Consider the following 25,099-nt stretch of genomic DNA (forward strand, 5'->3'; position numbering starts at 1 on the left):
TGTGCACGGACAAGCTAGAAGGAAAAATTTTGCTCTCCATCTTCTCCTCAGTGTGCTCCCATTCTCTCAGCCGGGTGAATTGGATCAGGCTATGCTGACACTCTGATCAGAGTTTGATTAGAGTATAATTTGCACAATCGACCCAATTCTCTCAGTTGAGGGAATCTACGGCCACTGGAAACCTAGCCTAAGAATCAATATGAAGTCCAGGGCAACCTCTTTAAGGGCAGCATAACCAACCACAAGATGGATTTCATCAACCATGGTATCATTTTAATCAGTATAATGGTGCCCACATGACACTGTAGGTTACTCAGCACAATCCTGCTGAGGTTCCCTTTAAAGAGTAAGGCTCTGATAATTGCAGATGGCTACATACAGTACCATTGCTCTTTTCTGTTTCATGGACACTTTCATACATGACTGGCAATGTGTACACACTAGATAGGAGGGAATCATGTGATTAAGGAAACAAAAAGAGAATAAGGATGTCCTGTTACATAAGATTAAACAAACTAGCCGAGGTCATGGAAAGTTGCAGACTCCTGCATAGTGCAAGATAACAACCATGGTGCAAAGCAGACATATAGGATATACACTTTACACAGAAATGCATGTGGAATAGGGATGAAAAAAAAGCCACCCTGCAATGATCACAGTAATCGGGCTCGGATCACACCTGCTATAGAGGCTACATTGCGGATCTTGTCTGATGCAAGCTGCGCTATTTTTCACATCAATATAATATCACAATGATATATGAAAGACCCCATTATAACTCAGTGTGGTCTGTAGGGTATAGGTGGTGTCGATATGAGAAAAGTTGCATTGTGTCGTGGTTTCTTCAATAAATGGAAACGTGTTTTTGTTGCGCTATACCACTAGGATATGCAACATTGAAATCGTAACACCAAGAAGGAATAGTCATGTTATTATGGAAATCACAGGACCGATAGACATGTTAATGATTCGCAAATTATGAAAAAATGGACACATTTTCAAAACAACTTTATATAATCAATGAGCACCACACATAGAAATACACATGGCTAATAAATACAACACCGAGCTGGTAGTGTATCTGGAATGAAGTCTAAAAATGACCGGCTACAGTGCAATACGTCACCCCAAACCATGATCCTGGTTAGCCAATCCGTTGTGAAGGCCTCTTCATGGCGTTGACCACTTAATCTTCAGACTGATCTCCAGCTATCATTAAGACAAAAGCGTCACTCGTCTCTGAAGAGGACAGACCTCCATTACTACATTCTAGCTTCCGGCCTCCATCTGGGAACCCCTCTGACAACCCCATGATGAGGCCTTCACAAGGGAACGTCACAGCGATCCTACTCCTGAGTTATGGTTTGGGGTTGCATAATATGCAGCATTCAGTTTAGCGGGACATTCCTCAGAAACCATTAATAGCCTCATTGGAAGCAGCTTCTTAAGATGTGGAAGTTGTGGGGATTTCTGCTACTGAGCAAATTCAAATGTATGCAAAATTGGTTCCATTCCTCCATCAACTGCATGTCCGTTAGGCTAGTTTCACACTAGCGTTAGGAGGCGCCGCGCACGGCTGCCGTGCAGCTCTGCCCCCTGCCGCGCCCCCTCCAGTGAGCTCCTCCTATGGGCGCATGACGCTGCATGCGACCTACGTCCGCTATATTTAACGTTGGGTACGCAGGCCATGTGCTGATATGCTTTTGCCGGCGCATGCGCCCTTTTGGCGCTGCGCCGACGTGCGCCAAACGCACGGTGTTGCAGTTTGGTGCACTCTGTGCAGCGCCAAAAGGGCGCAAGCGCCGGCAAAAGCATACCAGCGCATGGCCTGCATACCTAACGCTAAATATAGGGGACGCAGGTTGCATGCAGCGTCATGCGCCCATAGGAGGAGCTGACCGGAGGGGGCGCGGCAGGGGACGGAGCTTACCGGCGGCCGAGTGTAGGGTCGGTGGGCCGAGCTGGGGGGTGGACCCTGGATATACCGCGCAGAGACAAAACAGAGACAAATGGAGGCAGGTTCTGGGTGCAACAGGTCCTAGTTTATTCCACTTGCCGTCCGCCTGACGGTCTCTGCAGTACACCGCACTTCTCTTCACCTCACGGCCCTCCGTTTCTAGGGCCCGTTACTTTTCACACTAGGGACGTACATGCACGTACCGTCCCCCTCTTCACTTGCTTGACGCTCCTGACAGGTCCGTCACTGTGGCCGCCTTAGGCCCGTAAACCAACAGCAATTTTACTGGTCAGGCGTCGTGTCAAATACGGTGTCCCGCACCCGGTGTCTCGTCTCTTCTGCGGTTCTTCCTGTCAGGACCACCCCGCTGACGATCTCACTTCTCAGTCCCCCTTGTTCAGTTCGGTTCTCCTCAGAGTGCACAAACTGTCGTAGTCCTCCTGTCACCTGAGCTCCCCCTGGGGACTGGAACTTTCTGGAACCCTCCCTCAGTATTTATACCTTTCCTGGTTCCCTGTAACTCCGCCCCCATGACAAACGGTTTCCTAAGCCCTAAGCTGATGTCAAGTCCTTTGCTGACACTCCTCCCTGCCCTCTAATGGTCAACCCAGGTACTGCACGTCCACTACACTTTCCTAGCTGTTTCCCCACTGTAGTAACTGACAACTATCTAAACTGCAAACCTTTCCTTCTCTATACTGACAGGTCCGTCCGTCCGGTCACCTTCCCTACACTCCCCCTTCCTTTTTCCATTGTCGTCCTCGACAATCATCATCCCTGCCTTCGTCGTTCTGAAGCTTCACCTACACTCTGTTGTCAGACCAGCTGTTGGGCCAAACCCACTACCTGCGGGGGCCGAACCATACTGGGAGCACCATGCTTTGAGTAGCCTACTGCTACTCACCAGCGCGCACGCCACATGACAACGTCTTTCAAACTGGGCTAGGTACACCCATATTCTCTCTATGGCGTGTACCTTCCCCTACTCTACCCTTCTGTTACCTTCCCCAGTCTGGTACGCCATGATCGAGGTCTCACACCTACCAGATCATTGCCGGCGTCCATCTCTCTCCTTCAGGGGTGTCCGTGGTGTTGGGGACCTGACCTAGGACGGCTGTCTTTTCACATCTTTCACCTCTTGTACCTTTCTTTCAATTACATGTCATGGTCGGCGTCTCGGTCTCCCAGACCCTCTTCACACATAGACCCCTCTTCGGATCTCACACTTCCTGTTGGTACCTCAGACCTTCCCTTACCCGAACCTGTTGCATTTTACTTTTGCATATTATACATTAAACAACTTTATAATAGCACAAGTACCCATTTTTATATATATTTTTTCATTTTCTTTTGCTCATTTTCTTTAAACCAGCATTTAACAAATAAACATCACATGCTTTTTCCTTCTCCCCCCTTCCTTGGACATATGCACTCCCTCGCTTCTTGACACCCCCGATTTGCCAGGCTTAATATAACCAACAACTTTAACTTCTTATATCAAACTTTTCACTAACATATACATCAACTGTCTTTATGCTTTGGCACAACGGTGCAACGAAATTTCGAGAGTTCAAACCACTCCCAGGCGGCAGGCAGCGAGGGGCCCCACAGCCGCCAGTCCCAGAGTCCGGTGGGCGGGACTTTACCGAAAAAGCGCGTGGGGCAGAGGCGGCCGATGATATCTGCGGCCTAGCAGCCGCTGGGGCCGGGTGGCGGACGGGAGCAGCCGTGTTTCCGGAGGACAGTCACAGGGCCTGTCAAGCAGGCCGCAGCCGGTTCTAGCGCCGGCATAGCCGCAGCCGTCGGGTAGGCCGCATCCAAAACCTCCAGCACAGCCGGGGTGGTGGCCGGTTCTGGTAACGAAGCTGTTACCGGTCGGGGGACCACAGCCATGTCTTCTGTAACCGAGCTCCGCGCTGATGACTCCGGGCGGGATGACTCAGGGACGGGGGACAGGGGCCTCGCTCAGCTCTGAGTACACCATAGGGCCCTCAGCAGCTAGACCTTCCAATACGCTGGAGGCTGTGTGCCGCGGCAGAATGGTGGGGGCCACCTGTGAAGCTGCCGGCAGGGCTGGGGGAACTCTCACCTTCCCCGGCGCCGCGGCCTCCGTCACGTCACCACACGGCTCTTTAAGCAGTCTCCGCTCCTCAACCCGTTGTCCCGCGGGCCTAGCCTCCAGGCTCAGGGACTCCGCGGGGAAGTTCTCCGCCAGTATCAATGGCGGCCGCTCCTTCTGGCTCCGCACCGGCTCCGCTTCCTGCCCGTGGATCTGAAGATGACGTCTTCTGGCGCAGCTCAGTCTCCCGCCGCCATTGCCACTCCAGGCGGCCGATGCCCCGACACCCGCAGCGTCTCATACCGTCCGGTGGGCAGCAATCAATTGGCGCCAAGCAGCCGCACCCAAGCTTTTCTTCGGTGTCACTCCCTCTGTGGGGTGGGGCATCGGCAGGCCTCTCCACCCACCTGTCAGGGTCCAATATATGGAAGCGTCAGTCTCCGGGCACATACCGCTTCCCTTTGGGGTACGTTGGAGGGGGTCCCAGTCCATTCTGAACAACTGCGAACACCCGGACCTCTCCTCTACGCTGAAGCAATACCGCCATACTGCACAGTACCTGGTGCTGCCCCGGATCCTCTGCTGGCCACACAGATCCGCCACAGCGCTCCCCATTTGTATTCCACAGGTAGGTAATTTGTAATCCACAGGTGATTGTAATCCAAGCGGAGTAGTCCAAGTATTTTTCCATTCTTTGAGGCAGGTCTGCCGCAGAAGATGACGTATTAGCGGCGTTTATCCTGCCGACTACGCCAAGTGTAGGGTCGGTGGGCCGAGCTGGGGTGTGGTCCCTCCATATACCGCGCAGAGACAAGATGGAGGCAGGTTCTGGGTGCAACAGGTCCAAGTTTATTCCACTCGCCGTCCGCCTGACGGCCTCTGCAGTACACGGCACTTCTCTTCACCTCACGGCCCTCCGTTTCTAGGGCCCGTTATACACACCGTACTTTTCACACTAGGGACGCACATGCATGTACCGTCCCCCTCTTCACTTGTTTGACGCTCCTGATAGGTCCGTCACTGTGGCCGCCTTAGGCCCGTAAACCAACAGCAATTTTACTGGTCAGGCGTCATGTCAAATACGGTGTCCCACACCCGGTGTCTCGTCTCTTCTGCGGTTCTTCTTGTCAGGACCACCCCCCTGACGTTCTCTCTCCTCAGTCCCCCTGGTTCGGTTCTCCTCAGAGTGCACAATCTGTCGTAGTCCTCCTGTCACCTGTGCTCCCCCTGGGGACTGGAACTTTCTGGAACCCTCCCTCAGTATTTATACCTTTCCTGGTTCCCTGTAACTCCGCCCCCCATGACCAACGGTTTCCTAAGGCCTGTTTCACACTTCCGTTTTTGACCATCAGTCAAAATCTGCCGTTTTACAAAAAAAAACGGATCCGCCATTTTTTTGGCGGATCTGTTTTTTTCCCCATTGATTTGCATTACCGGCGGATCTTGACGGATGGCCATCCGTTGGATCCGTTTTTTTGCGGATCCGTCAATTTTTTTGCGTCCGCCGACATGCCTGGACGGACCATGCAACGTTTTTTTTGCTGCAGGATCCGCATTTTATAGTGCGCATGCTCGAAGGAATGAAGTCAGCCGGAAATTTAACCCTGAAATCATTTCTGGCGGACAGAAAAAATTCTCTCTCTCGTCAAAAAAACGGTCCGGTGGCATCCGTTCACATCAGTTAGCAACGGATCCGCTTACCGCCATTTTGGCGGATTTTAACTGACACAAAAAAACTGAAGTGTGAAACAGGCCTTAGCCCTAAGCTGATGTCAAGTCCTTTGCTCCCCCTCCTCCCTGCCCTCTAATGGTCAACCCAGGTACTGCACGTCCACTACACTTTTCTAGCTGTGTCCCCACTGTAGTAACTGACAACTATCTAAACTGTGCAAACCTTTCCTTCTCTATACTGACAGGTCCGTCCGTCCGTCAGATCACCTTCCCTACACTAGCACTGCACCTCATAGGCTACTTTCACACTTGCGCTAACAGGTCTATTGATTTCTAGGATTTCTAGAATTCCACAATTTTTCCTTGACGTTGAAATTTCATTGTTGGGGAGTTCATATAAAGGAGGGCAGTGGTTTTTTTTTATTCAGATTTTACATAAAATGAGGCAATGGAGAGAAATGAGGGGCCGCAGCTTCTCCCTTCTATAAACTAACCATGGTCTTCCATGTTTTTGTAATTACGTTATAAAAACAATAAGAACATCTTAGTAAGACTTATATTTCCAGAAGAAGAAATCCATAGCTTTCAAGTATGACCAATAATAAACATATGGAAATAAAATGCTGCACCAGAAATACAATATGACAAGCCCCCCAGGACTGGAGACATCCATACTAATGTGCTTAGGTCATAGCAGCACTTCATACCGAAGCTCAACATCACTCCAGAATAAGTCATCAAGAATAGGACGTCCAATAAAGAAGTCATGAAAATATAGGGTGCGTTCTGCTGCTACCCTCCACCATATCTTAACCATGGGTTGCACTTAATGGCTTTTATTAGGGCATTCTGTTTTAAGCTTCCCATCGGGAGACCACTGTCCAATATACAAAGTCCTACAGGGTGACAACATGGGAATAAGTAAAAACAGCATTACTGAGTAAGGTATGGAGACATGGAAAAGTAACGATGTCATGATGGCTCGTGCATCAAAGTACTTGTACAGAATTTACCACTGGGTTATACAAAAGTAATGGCACTTTCACATGATCCATTCCAGGACAGTAATCTGCAATTAATCAGCTATATCGCGTCGTTCAGCGGTCGTTTGATTTATTAGCCTGTTTAGACCAGCTGACGAACATTCAACAAGCATAGAATGATCGGCAGCACATCACCTATTTACATGGGGCAATGTGCTGCCGATAACCATGATTTTTATGCGTGCACCCAGAAACCCACAAACATCGGCAGAGTCACTCGCCAGCACACATGACCGAGCTCACATCAAGCTTCACTCTCCTCTGCCTGATTCAGCTGACAAGCCCTGTGATATACTGTCTAATAACATACAGCACATCGCAGGGGTTGTCAGTTGAAAGGACAGCACTTCTAAGGATTAAGCAGAGAGTGAAGTCTGATCTGAACATGTGTGCCGGCTGCTGTCACTCACCGAGTCGTAACCCTGCCCCTACCAGTGAAGAGATCTGCTCCGTTAGTCTGATTCCGGTCCCCAAATGAAAATAGCAGAGGCAGAATCAAAACAGAAGGCTATAGGACCCACAGAGAGTTTAACGCATATCGTTGATGGAATGAAAGCTATTCACATAACGCGATCGCGTTATGTGAGCCCGCTAGCGCAGGTGCTTCATCTGCGCTAGCAGTGACGAACCCCCGGTCTCTGCAGCCCACGTGCGAGGGTCCATCACAGAATGACGGCACATCACTAGCGCATGTTGATTTATGGCATGCGCTAGCGATGCGCTCCTAATGGGAGTGAATGGCAGTGTTATGGGCTTGCGATACATCGCGTTATGCCGTGGTGTAACACAGTCCGTCTAATGGACTGCATTAACACAGTGTGACCCCAGCCTTAGGAAAAGTTAAGACAAATAAAAGAGGGTTAAATTAGTAGTGGAAAATCTCTAAGTTCACCTAACCGTTTTCACACCATTCTCAAAGGCTACTACAATTTTATATTTTGAGTACAGATTACATAAGGTCACATCAGATGATACCAGCCTCTGGGTAACTCTGAATCAATAGCTATTGGATGTTGAAATCCAGGCAGAAGGCATAAGGTAGTCTATAGAAAGAAATATATACTATCTGTAATGTATTTTTATAGCGGTCAGAGCAGTACTTTTCTGTTACAGAGCTCCAAGTCCCATAAATAGGCATCAGTGTAAAATTTGGCTACAACCAAGGAGGGAATGTTGCATACAGGAATACTCTGAAGCCAACAATAACACAGGGACTTCAATGCCCCCTAGTTGTGGCAAAATGCTATAGCTTACCAAATTTATTCTGCAGCAGAAGTTGAAGAACGACCCCAAACATACAGCCAAAGTCACAAGAACTAACTTTTTGAGTTAAAAAGAACAAGGAGTCCAGGAATTGACTATATGGTCCCTACAGCATCCTCTTCTCAACATCACCCAGTCTGTCTGGGATTACATGAAGAGACTAAGGATTTGCACAAGCTACATCCACAGGAGATCTGTGGTCAGTTCTCCAAGATGTTTGAAACAAACTCCCTGCTGAGCTCCTTCAGAAACTGTGTGCACATGCTACTAGAAGAATTGATGCTTTGATGCGGATTTGAAGGAAAAGTGTGGTCACACCAAATACTGATAGGATTTAGATTTCTCTTTTGATTATTCACTTTGTATTTTGTTCATTCATAAAAATAAAAAAAACGGAACAATTTTGAAAGCATCCTTACTTTTCAGAGTTTTTTCACACCTGCCTAAAACTTTTGCATCCTACAGTATATTATTCAGATACGTGGGAGCTGTGAGTCGCCCTGCGGTCTCAACCACACTGGTTATACACGAGACCGCGGCTATCCCTATGTACATTACTAATAAAGCTTAATTCTGAAGTGTGGAGGAGCCATTGACAGCAACTTAAAGGGAATCTGTCAGCAGATTTGCTACATGATCCGAGATCAGCATACTGTAGGGCCTCAGACCCTGATTCCAGTGATGTGTCACTTCTCAGGCTGTGTTTTGCTGTTTCAAAATCAGTGTTTTATCAGCAGGAGATTATCACTAGAAGACAAGCTGTCCTTGGTCCTGTTAGCCCAACCATGCCTCCCCTCACTGATCAGCAGCTTTCTCTCAATAAAAAGTGTACACAGAAAGCTGTAAATCAGTGGTGTGGGCGGGGTTATACAGGGATCAGCATTCTGAGCTTTGCAGCAGAAAAAACTGTGATTCTATCACAACTGCTGCACACAGTAAACTACCGTGATACATCTGTCCCTACGCCATGGTGCTGTCAGATTACAGAGCAAAGACCTGCTGACAGATTCCCTTTACTATATATAAAAAGTTCTACAAAAATTGGATCTACACTTTAACATATGCTGGTTATATACCGGAAACATGGATTTTTGTGAGTACTCACCGTAAAATCCTTTTCTCCGAGACGCTCATTGGGGGACACAGAGACTGTGGGGACACAGAGACTGTGGGTGTGTGCTTCTGCCGTCTGGAGGCCGACACTAAGTGTACAAAAAAAGAGTTAGCTCCTCCTCCGCCGCATACACCCTCGCCCCTAGGCCGGGCGTAACTCAGTTTAGTGCATAAGCAGTAGGAGAACGCGCCTTAAACTCAGGCAAGAAACTATATGTCTGAAAAAGGGGGCCACCCTAAACCTTGTACAAGGATTTGTATAACTCAAAATAAGTAAATGCCAACTGGCTGATAGGGTGGGTGCTGTGTCCCCCAATGAGCGTCTCGGAGAAAAGGATTTTACGGTGAGTACTCACAAAAATCCATGTTTCTCCTTCGTCTCATTGGGGGACACAGAGACTGTGGGACGTTCTAAAGCAGTCCTCTGGGCGGGATCTTAGCTCACCCAATCCATGCTAATTTGTGCCCCTGATTAGAGGTGCGCAACTGCTGCCTGGAGAATCTTTCTTCCCAGGCTTGCATCCGAGGATGCCTGGGTATGTACGTTATAATGTTTGACAAACGTATGCAAACTGGACCAGGTAGCTGCTTTGCATACCTGCTCCGCTGAAGCCTGGTGTCGCAGTGCCCATGAGGCACCCACTGCCCGTGCCGAGTGAGCCTTGATCCCTGCCGGAACCGGCGTGCCACTGATTTGATAAGCTTCTTGGACCGTCAGGCGAACCCATCTGGCCAAAGTCGCTCTGGACGCAGCGAGCCCCTTCCGCCGCCCCTCTGGAACCACGAATAGAGAGTCTGTCTGGCGGAATGGCGCTGTCCTTGTCACATACCTTCTAAGAGCTCTTACCAGATCCAGGGTGTGCAAAGCCTTCTCTACCCTGTGCACCGGTGCCGGGCAAAATGAGGGTAAGACAATGTCTTCGTTGATATGAAATGCAGACACAACCTTCGGCAAGAAGGGAGGAGCTGGCCTTAAAACTACCTTATCTTTATAAAAGGTCAGGAACGGCGGTTTACAAGATAAGGCCGCCAATTCCGAAACCCGCCTAATAGACGTTATAGCTACTAGAAAAACGACCTTTCTGGACAGGTAAGGCAAGGAGACCTCTTGCAATGGTTCGAAAGGAGCCTCCTGAAGGGCCCTGAGCACCAAGTTCAGGTCCCATGATTCCGTCGGCGCCTTATAGGGGGGTACTAATTGTGCGACCCCTTGCATAAACGTCCTAACCTGCCAGACGGAAGCGACTTTTCGTTGGAAAAGCACCGACAGGGCCGAGATTTGCGTTCTGAGCGAACTCGGAGCCAACCCTGCGTCCAGCCCTGCCTGTAGAAAAGCCAGTACGTTGGGGATCGAAAAAACCAGAGGAGCCACTTCACGATCCCTACACCAACGGAAAAAAACTTCCCAAGTTCGATGATATACTCTCGCCGAGGAAGGCTTTCGGGCACTCACCATCGTGGCCGCCACATCGCGCCTGAATCCTGCCTGTGTTAACAGCCAAGATTCAATGGCCACGCCGTCAAACACAGGGCCCCTAAGTTCGGATGGCAGATCGGCCCCTGGGACAGTAAGTCCGGCCGATCTGGAAGACGCCAGGGTACGTCCACCACTAGTTGGACCAGATCTGCATACCAGGCCCGCCGGGGCCAGTCTGGGGCCAGCAGAATTGCTGGAACCTTCTCTCTCCTTATTTTCCTGATAACTCTTGGAAGCAGCGGCAGCGGGGGGAACAAGTACGGGAGACGAAACTGGCTCCACGGGAGCACCAGAGCGTCTGCTGCGATTGCCTGCGGATCGAGGGATCGAGCGACAAACCTTTGTACTTTGGCATTCTCTCTGGATGCCATAAGGTCCACGTCTGGTGTCCCCCACCGTTGGCAGATCTGCTGAAAGATCTCGGGGTGCAGGGACCATTCCCCTGCCGCGACCCCCTGTCGGCTGAGAAAATCTGCCGCCCAGTTTTCGACTCCTGGAATGTGCACCGCTGAAATTACCACGCGGTTCTTCTCTGCCCAACGCAGTACCAGTCCGACCTCGCGCATGGCTGCCTGGCTGCGCATGCCCCCTTGATGGTTGACATATGCTACTGCTGTAGCATTGTCCGACTGGATGCGCACCGGCCGGTGTCTCAGGAAACACTGGAAATGTTGCAGGGCCAATCGTATTGCCCGTATCTCCAGAATGTTGATCGGGAGAACTATCTCCTGAACGGACCACCGCCCCTGGGCTATGTGACTCTGGAAAACTGCTCCCCAACCTTGCAGGCTTGCATCGGTCGTCACCACCAACCATTGTTCCGGGGGAAAGGGTTTCCCCTGGACCAGAGACGAGTCGCGAGTCCACCACCGGAGTGAACCTCGTACCAGCGGAGACAACTTGCACCGATGACTGAGAGACAGCAGCCTCCGGTCCCATGCTGTCAAGAGCGCATGCTGAAGCGGACGGAGATGGAACTGGGCAAACGGGATTGCTTCCATCGCCGCCACCATTCTGCCCAACACACTCATGCCGTACCGGATGGATCTGGTGCCCGGCTGTAGAAGGTTCCGTACCCCTTGCTTGATTTTTTGCGCCTTGTCCTGAGGGAGGATCACCAGCCCCCGGGAGGTGTCGAAAATCATGCCTAGGAACACGATTCTTTGGGCTGGAACCAAGGACGACTTGCTCCGATTGATCAACCAGCCCAGACGGGCCAGGGTATCCAGAGTGATACTGACATTGTCCTGGCACTCCTGAAACGACGGCCCCTTTACCAAAAGGTCGTCCAGGTAAGGTAACACCGTTATGCCCCGTGCATGCAGGATGGCCATAACCACCGCCATTATCTTTGTAAAGACTCTAGGGGCAGTGGCTAAGCCGAAGGGCAGAGCCACAAATTGGAAATGACGTCCTCCGATCGCAAATCGCAGGAACCTCTGGTGTGGGGGAAATATCGGAATATGCAGATATGCATCCTGCACATCGATCGAGGCCAGGAATTCCCCTGGATCCATGGCTGCAATGACCGAGCGGAGGGACTCCATCCGGAATCGCCTGACCCTGATGAATCTGTTCAGGATCTTTAGATCCAGTACTGGCCTCACAGTCCCGTCTTTTTTGGGGACCGAAAACAGATTGGAGTAAAACCCCTGCGACTCTTCGCCCTGCGGCACTGGGGCGATGACCCCTTTGCGCTGTAGCGTCATTATAGCCTGTAACAAACTTTCCGCCTGCGAATCTGTCTTGGAAAGTCGGGAACGGAAGAATCGCTGTGGTGGCCGTCCGACAAACTCTATCTTGTACCCGGACGATATTAGTTCTGCCACCCAAGTGTCGCGTGTCACTGCGACCCAAACGTGGCTGAACCCTAGTAGGCGTCCGCCCACTCTGTCGTCCGTAGGTACGGAGCGCCTCCAGTCATTTAGCTGGAGGTTTTTGGGACCTGGCCCCCCTCGCTCTGGGCAAACGGCCTCGGCCTCTACCCAGCGGATTGGCCCTGTAAGAGGCTTGCTTTTCCCTACTCTGGCCATCGTTTGCGGAGGAGTATGCCCTGGCCGAAGTCCCCCCCCAGGGGCTACGAAAGGGTCGAAAACGCCTCTGCGTTTGCCTGAATGCCGGGCAACTTCTCTGCTGCGGGAGGAAACTACTTCTCCCCCCTGTGGCTTCTGAGATAAGCCTATCCAGCTTCTCACCGAACAGCCGATTGCCCTGAAAAGGCAATGAGGTTAAGGATTTTTTAGAGATAGAATCCGCTTTCCACAGCCTCAGCCATAATGCACGCCTAATGGCGATCGCATTCGCTGCCGCCACAGCCGAACACTCGGCCGCGTCCAGTGAGGCGCTGACAAGATAATCACTCGCTCCTGATATCTGATTTGCCACCTCCAAGACCTCCGCGGGCAGATCCTTGTCTTGGAGGGCCTTATACAGAGCGTCCCCCCACGAAACCATGGCTTTAGCCACCCAAGTTGCCGCAAAGGAGGGGGCCAGAGCCGACCCTGCTGCCTCATATACCGAGCGGGCAAGCCCGTCCATGAGGCGATCAGTTGGGTCCTTTATAGAAGAAACACTGGGTATCGACAAAAGCGATCTTGATGCTAAACGTGATACCGGTGGGTCCACTACTGGCGACTCTACCCAACCCTTATGGAGCTCAGGAGGAAACGGATACTTTGCTTGCAGCGCTTTTTGCATTGCAAAACGCTTATCCGGGTGTTCTCTATGTTTCTGGACTAGCTCCTCAAACTCCGGATGCGTGGCAAACCTTCTATGTGGTCGCCTGGATTTCTTGAAAGAGACCTTGTGACCTGAGGCTGTGGGCACATCGTCCTCGATCTCTAATGTCTGGTTGACTGCCTCAATGAGACTGTCCACCGAGTCCTGGAACCCCAGGCTTTCTAGATTCCAGGCCTCCTCCTCCTCTCCTTCATCCTGATCGCTCCCTGAGCTCAGCGACGGGGAACGGGATGCCCTAATACCCGCCGCCGAAGCCCCGGAGGGCCCGGCCGACGGGGAACGAGCCCTTTTGATATGAGCTTGCCTGGTACTGGAGCGACCTCTAATGGTTGGAGGGTCCTGAGACGAGGACGAGCTCTCTTCCGCTGGCAGACCACCATCCTTGTTCCTGCCCGGGCCTTGAAGGGATTCAATTGCCCTTGTAAGGGACAGCATAGAATGCGATAAGGACACCGCCCATTCCGGGGGGTCCTGACCCCTGGGTTCAGAAACAGTGGGGGGCTCCTGGGCGCGCTCCGACTCGCAGGCTTCACAATATTTACCCGCCTGTGCCTTTGGCAGCCTGACCCCACAGGACACGCAAACCGCGTAAAGGAAAGAGTGAGCTTTCCCTTTGGCAGACATACTTGCACAGGCTGAAGGCAGGGTAGAAGGAGGAGGAGGGTAACCCCTTCCCTGACAACCAGTGCGGTTCTCCAAACGGAGTTACACTCACCCACCGGCAGGGTCCCACTCCTGTTTGAAGTACCCCGGGAAGCTCCGGATGCGTGGACGCGAGGTGGTAGGGCGGAAGTCTCCTCTCCGGGACCTGTGCGCCCGCCGTTTTCCACCCCTTGACCTCCAGGCCTCCTGCTCCTATACAGCGCGTCTCCCCGACGTCAGTGGGCGGGACTTCCGGCTACCACCGGAAGTCGGCGCGTGGCCTCGCGCGATACTCACGGACCTCCTCCTGCAGCGGGGCCGCGGCCGCCGGCGGGCTTCCGGCCGCACTCCGGTACACGCGGTGTGCGGCGTCCGGGTGCAACGCCACTCTGGCTACCGTTACTCACCGGGGCAAACTTGCGGTGCGCTCCAGGAGCGGATCCCCCAAATATTAAAGGTGAGCAGGGCCATCCGCCGTGGGCTCCATCCCCGGCAGGGGGGGGGGGGGGGGGGACTTCTGGTACCGGTTTCTTCCCCCTGTACTCGCCACGTCCACAAACTAGATCGGCTCACCTGCGCCTCCAATTCAGCTCCTGGACTCACTACCAAGGGGTGGAAGGGGCCTCCATACATTGTTGTTGTAGGAGAGGAACAACGTGGAGGCTGACCCCTGGTTCTGCTCACACGTGCTCGCCTGATGAAGTTATGGGGAAACCGAATCCTCTTATCAGGACGCGTTGCCCCTCTTTTAAAAAATAGTTGTCTGGCAAAAAGTCCCAGATGTGTCCCTCGGTGCGGGAGAGGACACGAGGAGGTTTACTCACACGTGGTCGCCCGTTGATGATTTGGGGAGATCGGATCCTCTCTATAGGATCCGTCGCCCCTGTCTTAACTTCATAGAAAAAAAGGGAAAAAAAAAAAAAAAAAAAATCTAGTCTGGAGCTCCAGACTGCGTGTGCCTCCATCAGACACTAAGCAAAAACTGAGTTACGCCCGGCCTAGGGGCGAGGGTGTATGCGGCGGAGGAGGAGCTAACTCTTTTTTTGTACACTTAGTGTCGGCCTCCAGACGGCAGAAGCACACACCCACAGTCTCTGTGTCCCCACAGTCTCTGTGTCCCCCAATGAGACGAAGGAGAAAAACCGAGTTCACAGCAGAATGAGGCCTGAAGATCTGCCAGCAACAAAGCTGTCTGCACACTTGTAAATGCTCCCTGGTATTTTATAAAATGACAGGTTTTGGCACTTTCACTAGATCTGTTGGCGTTCAGTATTGCACAGCCCTATACTTAAAGGAAACTCACTGACAGAAGCCCGTTGTATGAATAGTCTGATGCTTTTCCATTCCTGTTACTTGTCATTTCAGAGCCAACGCCTAAACACAACATCCCCTTCCTTTACATTACAGTGCTGGTCTATACAGCTGACCATGTAAGTGGTCCAAAGCAAGCAATGGCATCTCCAGCAGGTACGTATACATTCCCTGCTACAGACATGAAATTAGGGACTCACTACAAAAGAAGAATTATGGATCCATCAGGTGGACGGCAGGTGAAAACTGTGTCCCAGCCCTCTACATAGCTGCCGGGCCCTTCCACCGCACCTGAATACATGGAGCAGGGCCGTTACGGACTGACTGACTCCAGCAGAGGTAGCCATTTATCTCTTGCCGGGCACAGAGGGAATAAAGCAGGGTGCCTCCTGATGTCCATGCCTCCTCTGGCACAGATCTCTCGAAGAAAGGCTTCCTGCTAGCGAAGGACACATCACAAGACTACAGAGGCAGCAAGCATCTTGGACCAGATGGGCCAGGTGTGTTTGTGTGTCTGCTGCGCGACAGGGGGTTGCTAATGTGCCTACTGAAGGGCAGAATGGAGTCAAGTTTATAGAGGCAATGTACTTGCTAGTGAGCAAAGAGGGTTACAATTGTAACTACGAGAGATCGTGAAAGAAGCCAGAAAATCCAGCGCATAAGCTTCAAGGAAATATCTTTATTTGGATAGCGGTGAGTAGAGCAGAAAAACATCTAGATAGTCGCAGCTATCTGAGAAAAATCATTAAAAACATCTTCATAGGCGTTTCAGCTAACAAGTAGCCTTAGTGATTGAAAATTGAGATGTTCAATAACTAAGGCTACTTGTTAGCTGAAACGCGTATGAAGATGCTTTTAATGATTTTTCTCAGATAGCTGCGACTATCTAGATGTTTTTTCTGCTCTACTCACCGCTATCCAAATAAAGATATTTCCTTGAAGCTTATGCGCTGGATTTTCTGGCTTCTTTCACTTGGATTTCTTCAGTGCACCTGGAGTTCTCGTGTGCTGCTTCATCCAGGTGAGCTGAATTTATTTGCTTCATTGTACGAGAGAAAGTGCTGCTGAGACTACTGGAAAAAGTATGGGGCTATGCTGTGACTACAGGGAGAGATCCAGAGAGAAAGTGCTGCTGTGACTACAGGAAAAAGTATGGGGCTATTCTGTGACTACAGGGAGAGATCCAGAGAGAAAGTGCTGCTGTGACTACAGGAAAAAGTATGGGGCCATGCTGTGACTACACGGAGAGATCCAGAGAGAAAGTGCTGCTGTGACTACGGGAAAAAGTATGGGGCTATTCTGTGACTACAGGGAGAGATCCAGAGAGAAAGTGCTGCTGTGACTACGGGAAAAAGTATGGGGCTATGCTGTGACTACAGGGAGAGATCCAGAGAGAAAGTGCTGCTGAGACTACTGGAAAAAGTATGGGGCTATGCTGTGACTACAGGGAGAGATCCAGAGAGAAAGTGCTGCTGTGACTACAGGAAAAAGTATGGGGCTATTCTGTGACTACAGGGAGAGATCCAGAGAGAAAGTGCTGCTGTGACTACAGGAAAAAGTATGGGGCCATGCTGTGACTACACGGAGAGATCCAGAGAGAAAGTGCTGCTGTGACTACGGGAAAAAGTATGGGGCTATTCTGTGACTACAGGGAGAGATCCAGAGAGAAAGTGCTGCTGTGACTACGGGAAAAAGTATGGGGCTATGCTGTGACTACAGGGAGAGATCCAGAGAGAAAGTGCTGCTGTGACTACAGGAAAAAGTATGGGGCCATGCTGTGACTACACGGAGAGATCCAGAGAGAAAGTGCTGCTGTGACTACGGGAAAAAGTATGGGGCTATTCTGTGACTACAGGGAGAGATCCAGAGAGAAAGTGCTGCTGTGACTACGGGAAAAAGTATGGGGCTATTCTGTGACTACAGGGAGAGATCCAGAGAGACAGTGCTGCTGAGACTACTGGAAAAAGTATGGGGCTATGCTGTGACTACACGGAGAGATCCAGAGAGAAAGTGCTGCTGTGACTACAGGAAAAAGTATGGGGCCATGCTGTGACTACACGGAGAGATCCAGAGAGAAAGTGCTGCTGTGACTACGGGAAAAAGTATGGGGCTATTCTGTGACTACAGGGAGAGATCCAGAGAGAAAGTGCTGCTGTGACTACGGGAAAAAGTATGGGGCTATGCTGTGACTACAGGGAGAGATCCAGAGAGAAAGTGCTGCTGTGACTACAGGAAAAAGTATGGGGCCATCCTGTGACTACACAGAGAGATCCAGAGAGAAAGTGCTGCTGTGACTACGGGAAAAAGTATGGGGCTATTCTGTGACTACAGGGAGAGATCCAGAGAGAAAGTGCTGCTGTGACTACGGGAAAAAGTATGGGGCTATTCTGTGACTACAGGGAGAGATCCAGAGAGACAGTGCTGCTGAGACTACTGGAAAAAGTATGGGGCTATGCTGTGACTACAGGGAGACATTAAGAGAGAAAGTGCTGCTGTGACTACTGGAAAAAAGTAAGGGGCTATGCTGTGACTACAGGGAGACATCCAGAGAGAAAGTGTTGCTGTGACTACTTAAATAAGTATGAGGCTACCTGTTTAGTGGGGTGCACTTGAGTTCCTCCTTTGTATACATACTACTTCCGGTGACGCGATCCTGGAGCATATCTCGACGCGCATCCTGTTCACTTTACCTGAACACTGGTCTCTGCCGGTCAAAATGCCCGCCCCTCATTTCCGGGAATTGGTTCTGGTGGAGCACATTTTCGGTCCACCTTTGAATATAGGCTACATCCGGGGACGTAATTAAGGACAGACCTGGGGGCAGATGTCATGTGATCACCACAGGACCACTTCCAGCATGGGATCAGCGGTAATATTTAAAAGGGGACCTTAGCCATGGTGGTACATGTACAGTACGTAGCATTCCACTGTGATATATGCGGTCCCCGTGGCAGGAGCCGCCTTGCCTCAAGCTCTGCCTTTCACCTTGTAATCCCTTGATGAACACCTTGGCTAATCTATAAGGGGGGAAATGCGTCAGGGTGGTGTACTCTGCTTAAGATAAGTGACTGTAGGGTTTGTCTTATCTATTGGCTCTATTATGGACGCTTGCACTGTGAATCTATAATGATTCTATTTCTTTATATTTTACCTCTGTCTGTTACTTGTTATGGCCCGGTGGGGTACTCACTGAATACGGATGGGTACTATGCATAAGCAAAGTCATACAATGTTTTACCCTACTTACTGACTGTTATGGAAGTTTGTATTGGGAATTGATCCTGATTCTGCTATTCACTATTTTCTTTCTTTCATACATGTTATGGCCTAAGAGGGTGCCTATTCAACACTAGTTTAGCTTAAAAAACCTTCTCTTACTACCAATCCTATTATGGAATAAATATGTGTATATCAGATGATTGATTTCGGACCTTATATGCAGCGGAGCATGCTACACATTATAGCTCTCATTTAACCTTTAAGAGCTAGGTGTTTTTCCTCTTTTATGGCTTTTTACATTGAACATCCCTATTGGATATCCTTGAATATATCCATTGCCTCTGCTCTATTGAGTCTCTCCATATTAGGTAGTGAGCAAATTTTCTCCCATTATTATGTAACGTCTGCACCCACAGAGAGACAGCCATACAACATATGCTTATGCCTATAGTGGCTCTATCAGATTCAGACACTGTATATGCACTTTGAGTGGTGGTGTTGGCTTTGGTGAGGGAGTCCTTTGTAGGGACAGTGTACGTGGAGTGGTGGTGCCACAAGTATTCCCTATGGTGCCAACCTCTGCTGTCAGGAAGGGGAACGGATTTTACTTTCTGTCTCCCTTAGATTTTTTTCTGGATGACTTTATTAATTATCTACGTTATAGTTGCCAACATTTGAAAATTTATGACCCTTACAGGCTCAACTCGCTTTAGTATAGTTCTTTGTGTAGGATTTTTTAATGTGATAAATAAAAGCTATATTTTATGGGGTTTTTGTCCTTTTGGTATTCTACAGGGAGACGCAGCCTGAGAAAAGGTGCTGCTGTGACTACTGGAAGATGTATGGGGCTATGCTGTGACTATAGGGAGAGATAGCCTGAGAGAAGGTGCTGCTGTGGCTACTGGTAGAAGTATGGGGTTATGCTGTGACTACAGGGAGACACAGCCTGAGAGAAAGTGCTGCTATAACTACTAGAATAAATATAGAGCTATGCTGTGACTATAGGGAGAGACCGCCTGAGAGATGGTGCTGCTGTGACTACTGGAATATAGAGCTATGCTGTGACTACAGGGAGAGATAGCTTGAGAGATGGTGCTGCTGTGACTACTGGAATAAATATAGAGCTATGCTGTGACTACAGGGAGAGATAGCCTGAGAGATGGTGCTGCTGTGACTACTGGAATAAATATAGAGCTATGCTGTGACTACAGGGAGAGAAAGCCTGAGAGATGGTGCTGCTGTGACTACTTGAATAAATATGGGGCTATGCTCTGACTACAGGCAGGGCTGTGGAGTCGGAGTCGTGGAGTCGGTGCTCATTTTGGTGGAGTTGGAGTCGGTATAAAATGGACCAACTCCTAAAATATATAATAAATTGGGTACAGTAGTTCAATGCAGAATGTGCTGAATATTTTTTCAAAGGAATTTGGGAAAGTTATGAAATGTCCTATAAATGGCTGTTCTATTCCTGATCTTAGGCTACATATATCTGACTAAAAGGGATAAACGGGCACCATCCACAATATATACTCTGGTGGGATCACCTAGTGCATATAAATAAATTAGCACAGTGACAAATAAAGAGAAAAGTATATGCACATAAATAGGGATCACCACACACTAATATAATCAAGAATCAAATTTTATTATAGTGAACACAACAAACACTTAGTTTAAAAACAATTAAAATGTCTGAACTCACAGACACACATAGACATGTCTTTCTCAAGGTCAGTGTGACACTGACCTTGAGAAAGACATGTCTATGTGTGTCTGTGAGTCTGTGTGTTTGCTTGTTGTGTTCACTATAATAAAATTTGATTCTTGATTATATTAGTGTGTGGTGATCCCTATTTATGTGCATATACTTTTCTCTTTATTTGTCACTGATCTAAGGCTACATTCACACACAGCGTTTTTCCTGTGTTTTTTGAGGATACGTTTTTCAGCTGCAAAAGCAGATCAGCTTTTTAAAAAACCGCATCACCTGAAAGGTTTTTGAGCTCATAGATAATGTTTTCAATAGCAAAAGCAGATTAGAAATCTGCTCTATCTATCCATATCTGTCTATCCATATCTTATCTGTACCAAAAAGAATGAAAGCCGGGTAGCACACAGACCAACACTCCTTTTTTTTTTAGCACCAGTCAGGTACACCTCATAGCTGCCCAAAAGGACGCCCAGGACAGGCATTGCTCGTCTTCAGTAACACATCAACATCAATTGATAGATGGAATAAATAGACTGCATTCATCACCACATCTTCTTATGGTGCAGGCTTTATTTTCAAGTGTAGGGGTGTGCAGTATGAGGTTCTGCAGCAGCTGAGGTGTGCAGTATGAGGTTCTGCGGCGGAACAGTATGAGGTTCTGCGGCGGAACAGTGTGAGGTTCTGCCCCCCCCCCGGTTTGATCCTGGCTACGCTCATGGTGTGAATGTAGCCTGAGGATCTAGGCCTAGTCTTAGCTGAGATAAGTCATAGTGTTATAATATAAATATATATATATATATATATATATATATATATATATATATATATATATATATATATATATACACACATACACACACATACACATACAATATACATGTAATCGATATTACATAGTGCGTTACATATTTACAATTTATTACAGTTTTTTGTGTTCTAAAGTTGTATTCTAATAAATATATATTATGTTCTGTCTAAATATCTTGATTATTGTATCATAAAAATAATTAAATGTCTGATGTTCACATTGTACTACAATAAATTTTTCACTTAAATATAAGCAATATATGTGGGAGTCGGAGTTGGAGTCGGTGTAAGGGAAATTTAGGAGTCGGAGTCGCAGGTTTGGCTTACCGACGCCACAGCCCTGACTACAGGGAGACACAACCTGAGAGAAAGTGCTGCTATAACTACTAGAATAAATATGGGGCTATGCTGTGACTACAGGGAGACAACCTGAGAGATGGTGCTGCTGTGACTGCTGGAATAAATATGGGGCTATGCAGTGATTACAGGGAGAGACAGCCTGAGAGATGGTGCTGCTGTGACTGCTGGAATAAATATGGGGCTATGCAGTGATTACAGGGAGAGACAGCCTGAGAGATGGTGCTGCTGTGACTACTGGAATAAATATGGGGCTATGCAGTGATTACAGGGAGAGACAGCCTGAGAAATGGTGCTGCTGTGACTACTTGAATAAATATGGGGCTATGCTGTGACTAAAGGGAGATACAACCTGAGAGATGGTGCTGCTGTGACTACTGGAATAAATATGGGGCTATGCAGTGACTACAGGGAGAGACAGCGTTGCTGTGACTACTGGAATAAATATGGGGCTATGCTGTGACTACAGGGGTAGACAGCCTGTTAGATGGTACTGATGTGACTACTGGAATAAATATGGGGCTATGCTGTGACCACTATTGGGCAGACACTGCTTTTAACTACTGCCTAACGGTCTGAAAATGGTGCACTTTTTCCAGATTATGTTTTCAACCATGTTTCTGCTGGAAATAAATAAGTCTGTAGTGAGAAACCACATTTTAGACGAAGATGCTTTTTTAAAAGCACAATTAGCAGGAAAAAGAGGCACATCTTTTAGGCCGGGTGCACACGATCTGGAACTAGCAGCGCATGTTTGCTGCATCCAAGGCGCTGCCGTCTATTGAACGTAGGTGAATTCGCATGTGATCACTGAATGGTACGGATTTACCGTATCCAATACATTCTATTGGTGTAATTTCTCTTTCGGAGACTAAACCTCTCCACAAGAGAAACAGACATGCTTCGGTCTGGGGAAACGCGTCATATGTCAGTGTCCGTGGGTCAGCCGCAGGCGTCTGTGGATGCATAGTGGGCATGGGATTTCTTGAAATCCCATCCACTACACTAACATCTGGCCGCTGCAGGTTTATGTTATATATAGTTCCTGATCATAGGCACGTAGCCTTGATGTTTTATACCTGAAAACCAATGTGATTGCTTTGAGAAATGTTCCACATTGTAGTAATATGATAACACTGTAAAGCCCCCATACAAAAAACAGTCGGCCAAACCTGTAGATTTCGGTAGAGCCAGCTGATCAACACGTGTTTGGGGGCTTCCTGACAGATGAAGTCAGGTGAATGAAGGATCAGGCCATTGGAACTTTACAATCCTTAGGTTTTCAGAGAAGCCGTGGCTTTCTCCTCTTTCCGTATTGAAAAACACATGAATGTCTGACCACCAATTATCTCACATGTAAGGTCAGCTTAAAGGCTCGTATACATATTAAACTAACCAAACCAACCAGCATTGGCAGGACAGACCAACCATCTAATGTGTGTGGGGGTCTCCTCACTCTCCCTCGAAAGATGATGTTGGAGACGCTTTGGATCTGCCACGTCAGATTTTGAACTTAGTGATAAGAAGTCAGCAAAAGGGAATCACAGTCTGTTCAGTGTGGAAGAGAGAGGAATATGGCCGCTCAATAGGTGAACAACCCAGACCTGCTCAGCCGTCTGCTATGGGTATCATGCCAGAACAATGCCATCATCCTCAACAAAACCGTCTAGAATAGTTAGAAGGTGACAGCACAATGGTTTCCCTGAAGAATCTAATGCACACCATTATTTTATGGACTGGTATGGGGGTTAAAGTTCCCAAACTCCCCAATACCTTTTGACAGCATTTTCCTTCTATCATTACTGCCCAGACCATGTCTCCATACCACTCATCACTCAGCCAGGTCATCAGCCACCACCTGTATGACTACTGCAAACATTTTGACGGGTTTTACCCGTTGGCCTTTTTAAGCCACCGGTCAGGGATGTCCAGGAGACATGATACAGAACGTGCGCATAGGATGTTCTTTCGTACACTGAAAAACATGGACTGGGCCAGCAGATGCAACGTGAGAAAAGGAGATGTGTCGGTGACCTTGTGCAGAGGTGTTTCCTCCTACAGAGGTTTTCCTAGAAGAGACCACTGCTCATAACCACTGCTGCCAAAGATAAGAGGATATACTTTTGCAGAAGCATTTCTATTACCAAATGACACTGTTTTTCCAAGATAAATAGCAGAACATAATTGACCATGAGTTGCCAGACAGCTGTCACATGGAGGCCGAGAACCACATGGACGGCGTTATTTCCTCCAGCTGTGGTACACTGTTGGTATAGCCTTACGAAATCTAAATGTATTCTGTCCAAGGCATACATTGCGTAAAATTAGACATTAGGAAATGTATCTGCCGCAATCCTAAGAAATACAAGGTGGGGACTACTTACAGGTTGCGGTTGTTCTGCAATGCAGCAGTTGAAACACAACCAGAATTCACTCATTGCTAAAAGTCCAAAAGTTACAGTGCAGGGAAAATGGCGAGAGTCACGCTCCACAATCCGGTGGCCAGGACAGTAAAAAGGAGTCCGGGAGGTAAATATCCAAACGTCAAGTGCTCAGCAAAGCCGTATCCTCAGCGAGTTGCGCCTGCATCGAGGAGAGTCCACTGTTCACGGCGTAGATGGAAACCTAAGAAAAAGAAATAAATTATTATAGCGCCATTTATTCCATTGCACTCTACATGTGAAAAGGGGTATACATAATAATATATATATATAAATTGTTGTCAATACAAGATAATCACATTTTTAATTTGGAGATGTAATCAGATGAATAAGCAAAAGTGGCTAGCTCAAAAAAAAAAAAAAGAAGAAAAATAGCAGAATTGATAATTGTACCTAATGGGACGCACAATCCAATCAAGTATTGGTCATAGTTAGGTATTTGTGATGGAATATAAAGGAGAGTAAGCAAGAACTTGTAAAGTACGAATACTCAAAATAATCCTTGCATCAAGCAATGGTGGAACTCTACACATCTGGGACATCACATGCCCATGTGGGCCACCTTGCTGGCTCATAAGACCGGGTAGATACAACTATTACATTACCCAGTTGCAGGACCGAGACCTAGAATAATGCTGGTTATTAGAGTCTAGAGGATTTCTTTATGTAATAAAATGGCATCTTCTCAAAGCTAGTAGGCAGATTTATAGTATAGTCTTACCATACGATGCTATGTAGTATTGTCACTGGCACCTCATTACTGAAGGACTGATTGCAGTCTGCCGGACCCCTAGCGGGTGGCGCTGGCACGGCTCCGCCATAAAGGAGCTGCAGTGACCTGATCTAACCTCACTTCTGCAGCCAAATTGTTATGTACTAACGGCCGAATGTGCTCAGAAATACCAAGGTGGAAATCAATTGATTGTTCCCAAGGAGAAATCATCTTTCATTCTTCCACTTGTCGTTCCCCTGCACATAATAACCCTTCAGATTCCAGGGGGCAAACTAATTAACTGGGCACATTTCAGCTTCTGTGCAGACATTCATCCCGCAAGGAAATGTGGGAGAACGCAGCTCTGGACAGATGCCATCATTAAAAAAAAAAAAAAAGTATACAGAGAAGCGAAATGTTTCCATTTCTAGGGTTTATACATGCATGTATATGGATTCCTGCTCTACTCAGGACAGCAATTCCTGTGTGGAGGGGGCTGGCTGAATGGCTCATTTCAGTAACCGAGACAGCTCCTTACTCTTGTCACAGCAGATGAGTAGACAAATGAGAATGGGCT

At 48.4% G+C, this 25,099-nt stretch overlaps 1 protein-coding gene across 2 annotated transcripts in view; it reads right to left on the reverse strand.

Moving 5' to 3' along the window:
* Nucleotides 1-25,099, reverse strand: part of CDC42SE2 (CDC42 small effector 2) — a 114,433-nt gene that overhangs the window by 14,858 nt on the left and 74,476 nt on the right. For both annotated transcript variants that reach the window (XM_073575346.1, XM_073575345.1), the window contains exon 2: nucleotides 23,754-23,994. In XM_073575346.1, the coding sequence (XP_073431447.1) occupies nucleotides 23,754-23,807 (54 nt within the window). In that variant the 5' untranslated portion in view covers nucleotides 23,808-23,994. The remainder of the gene's footprint in view (nucleotides 1-23,753; nucleotides 23,995-25,099) is intronic.

Source organism: Dendrobates tinctorius, unplaced genomic scaffold (assembly GCF_039654945.1).
Source record: "Dendrobates tinctorius isolate UK_male_01 unplaced genomic scaffold, ASM3965494v1 ptg000044l, whole genome shotgun sequence".
Classification (NCBI taxonomy): domain Eukaryota; kingdom Metazoa; phylum Chordata; class Amphibia; order Anura; family Dendrobatidae; genus Dendrobates; species Dendrobates tinctorius.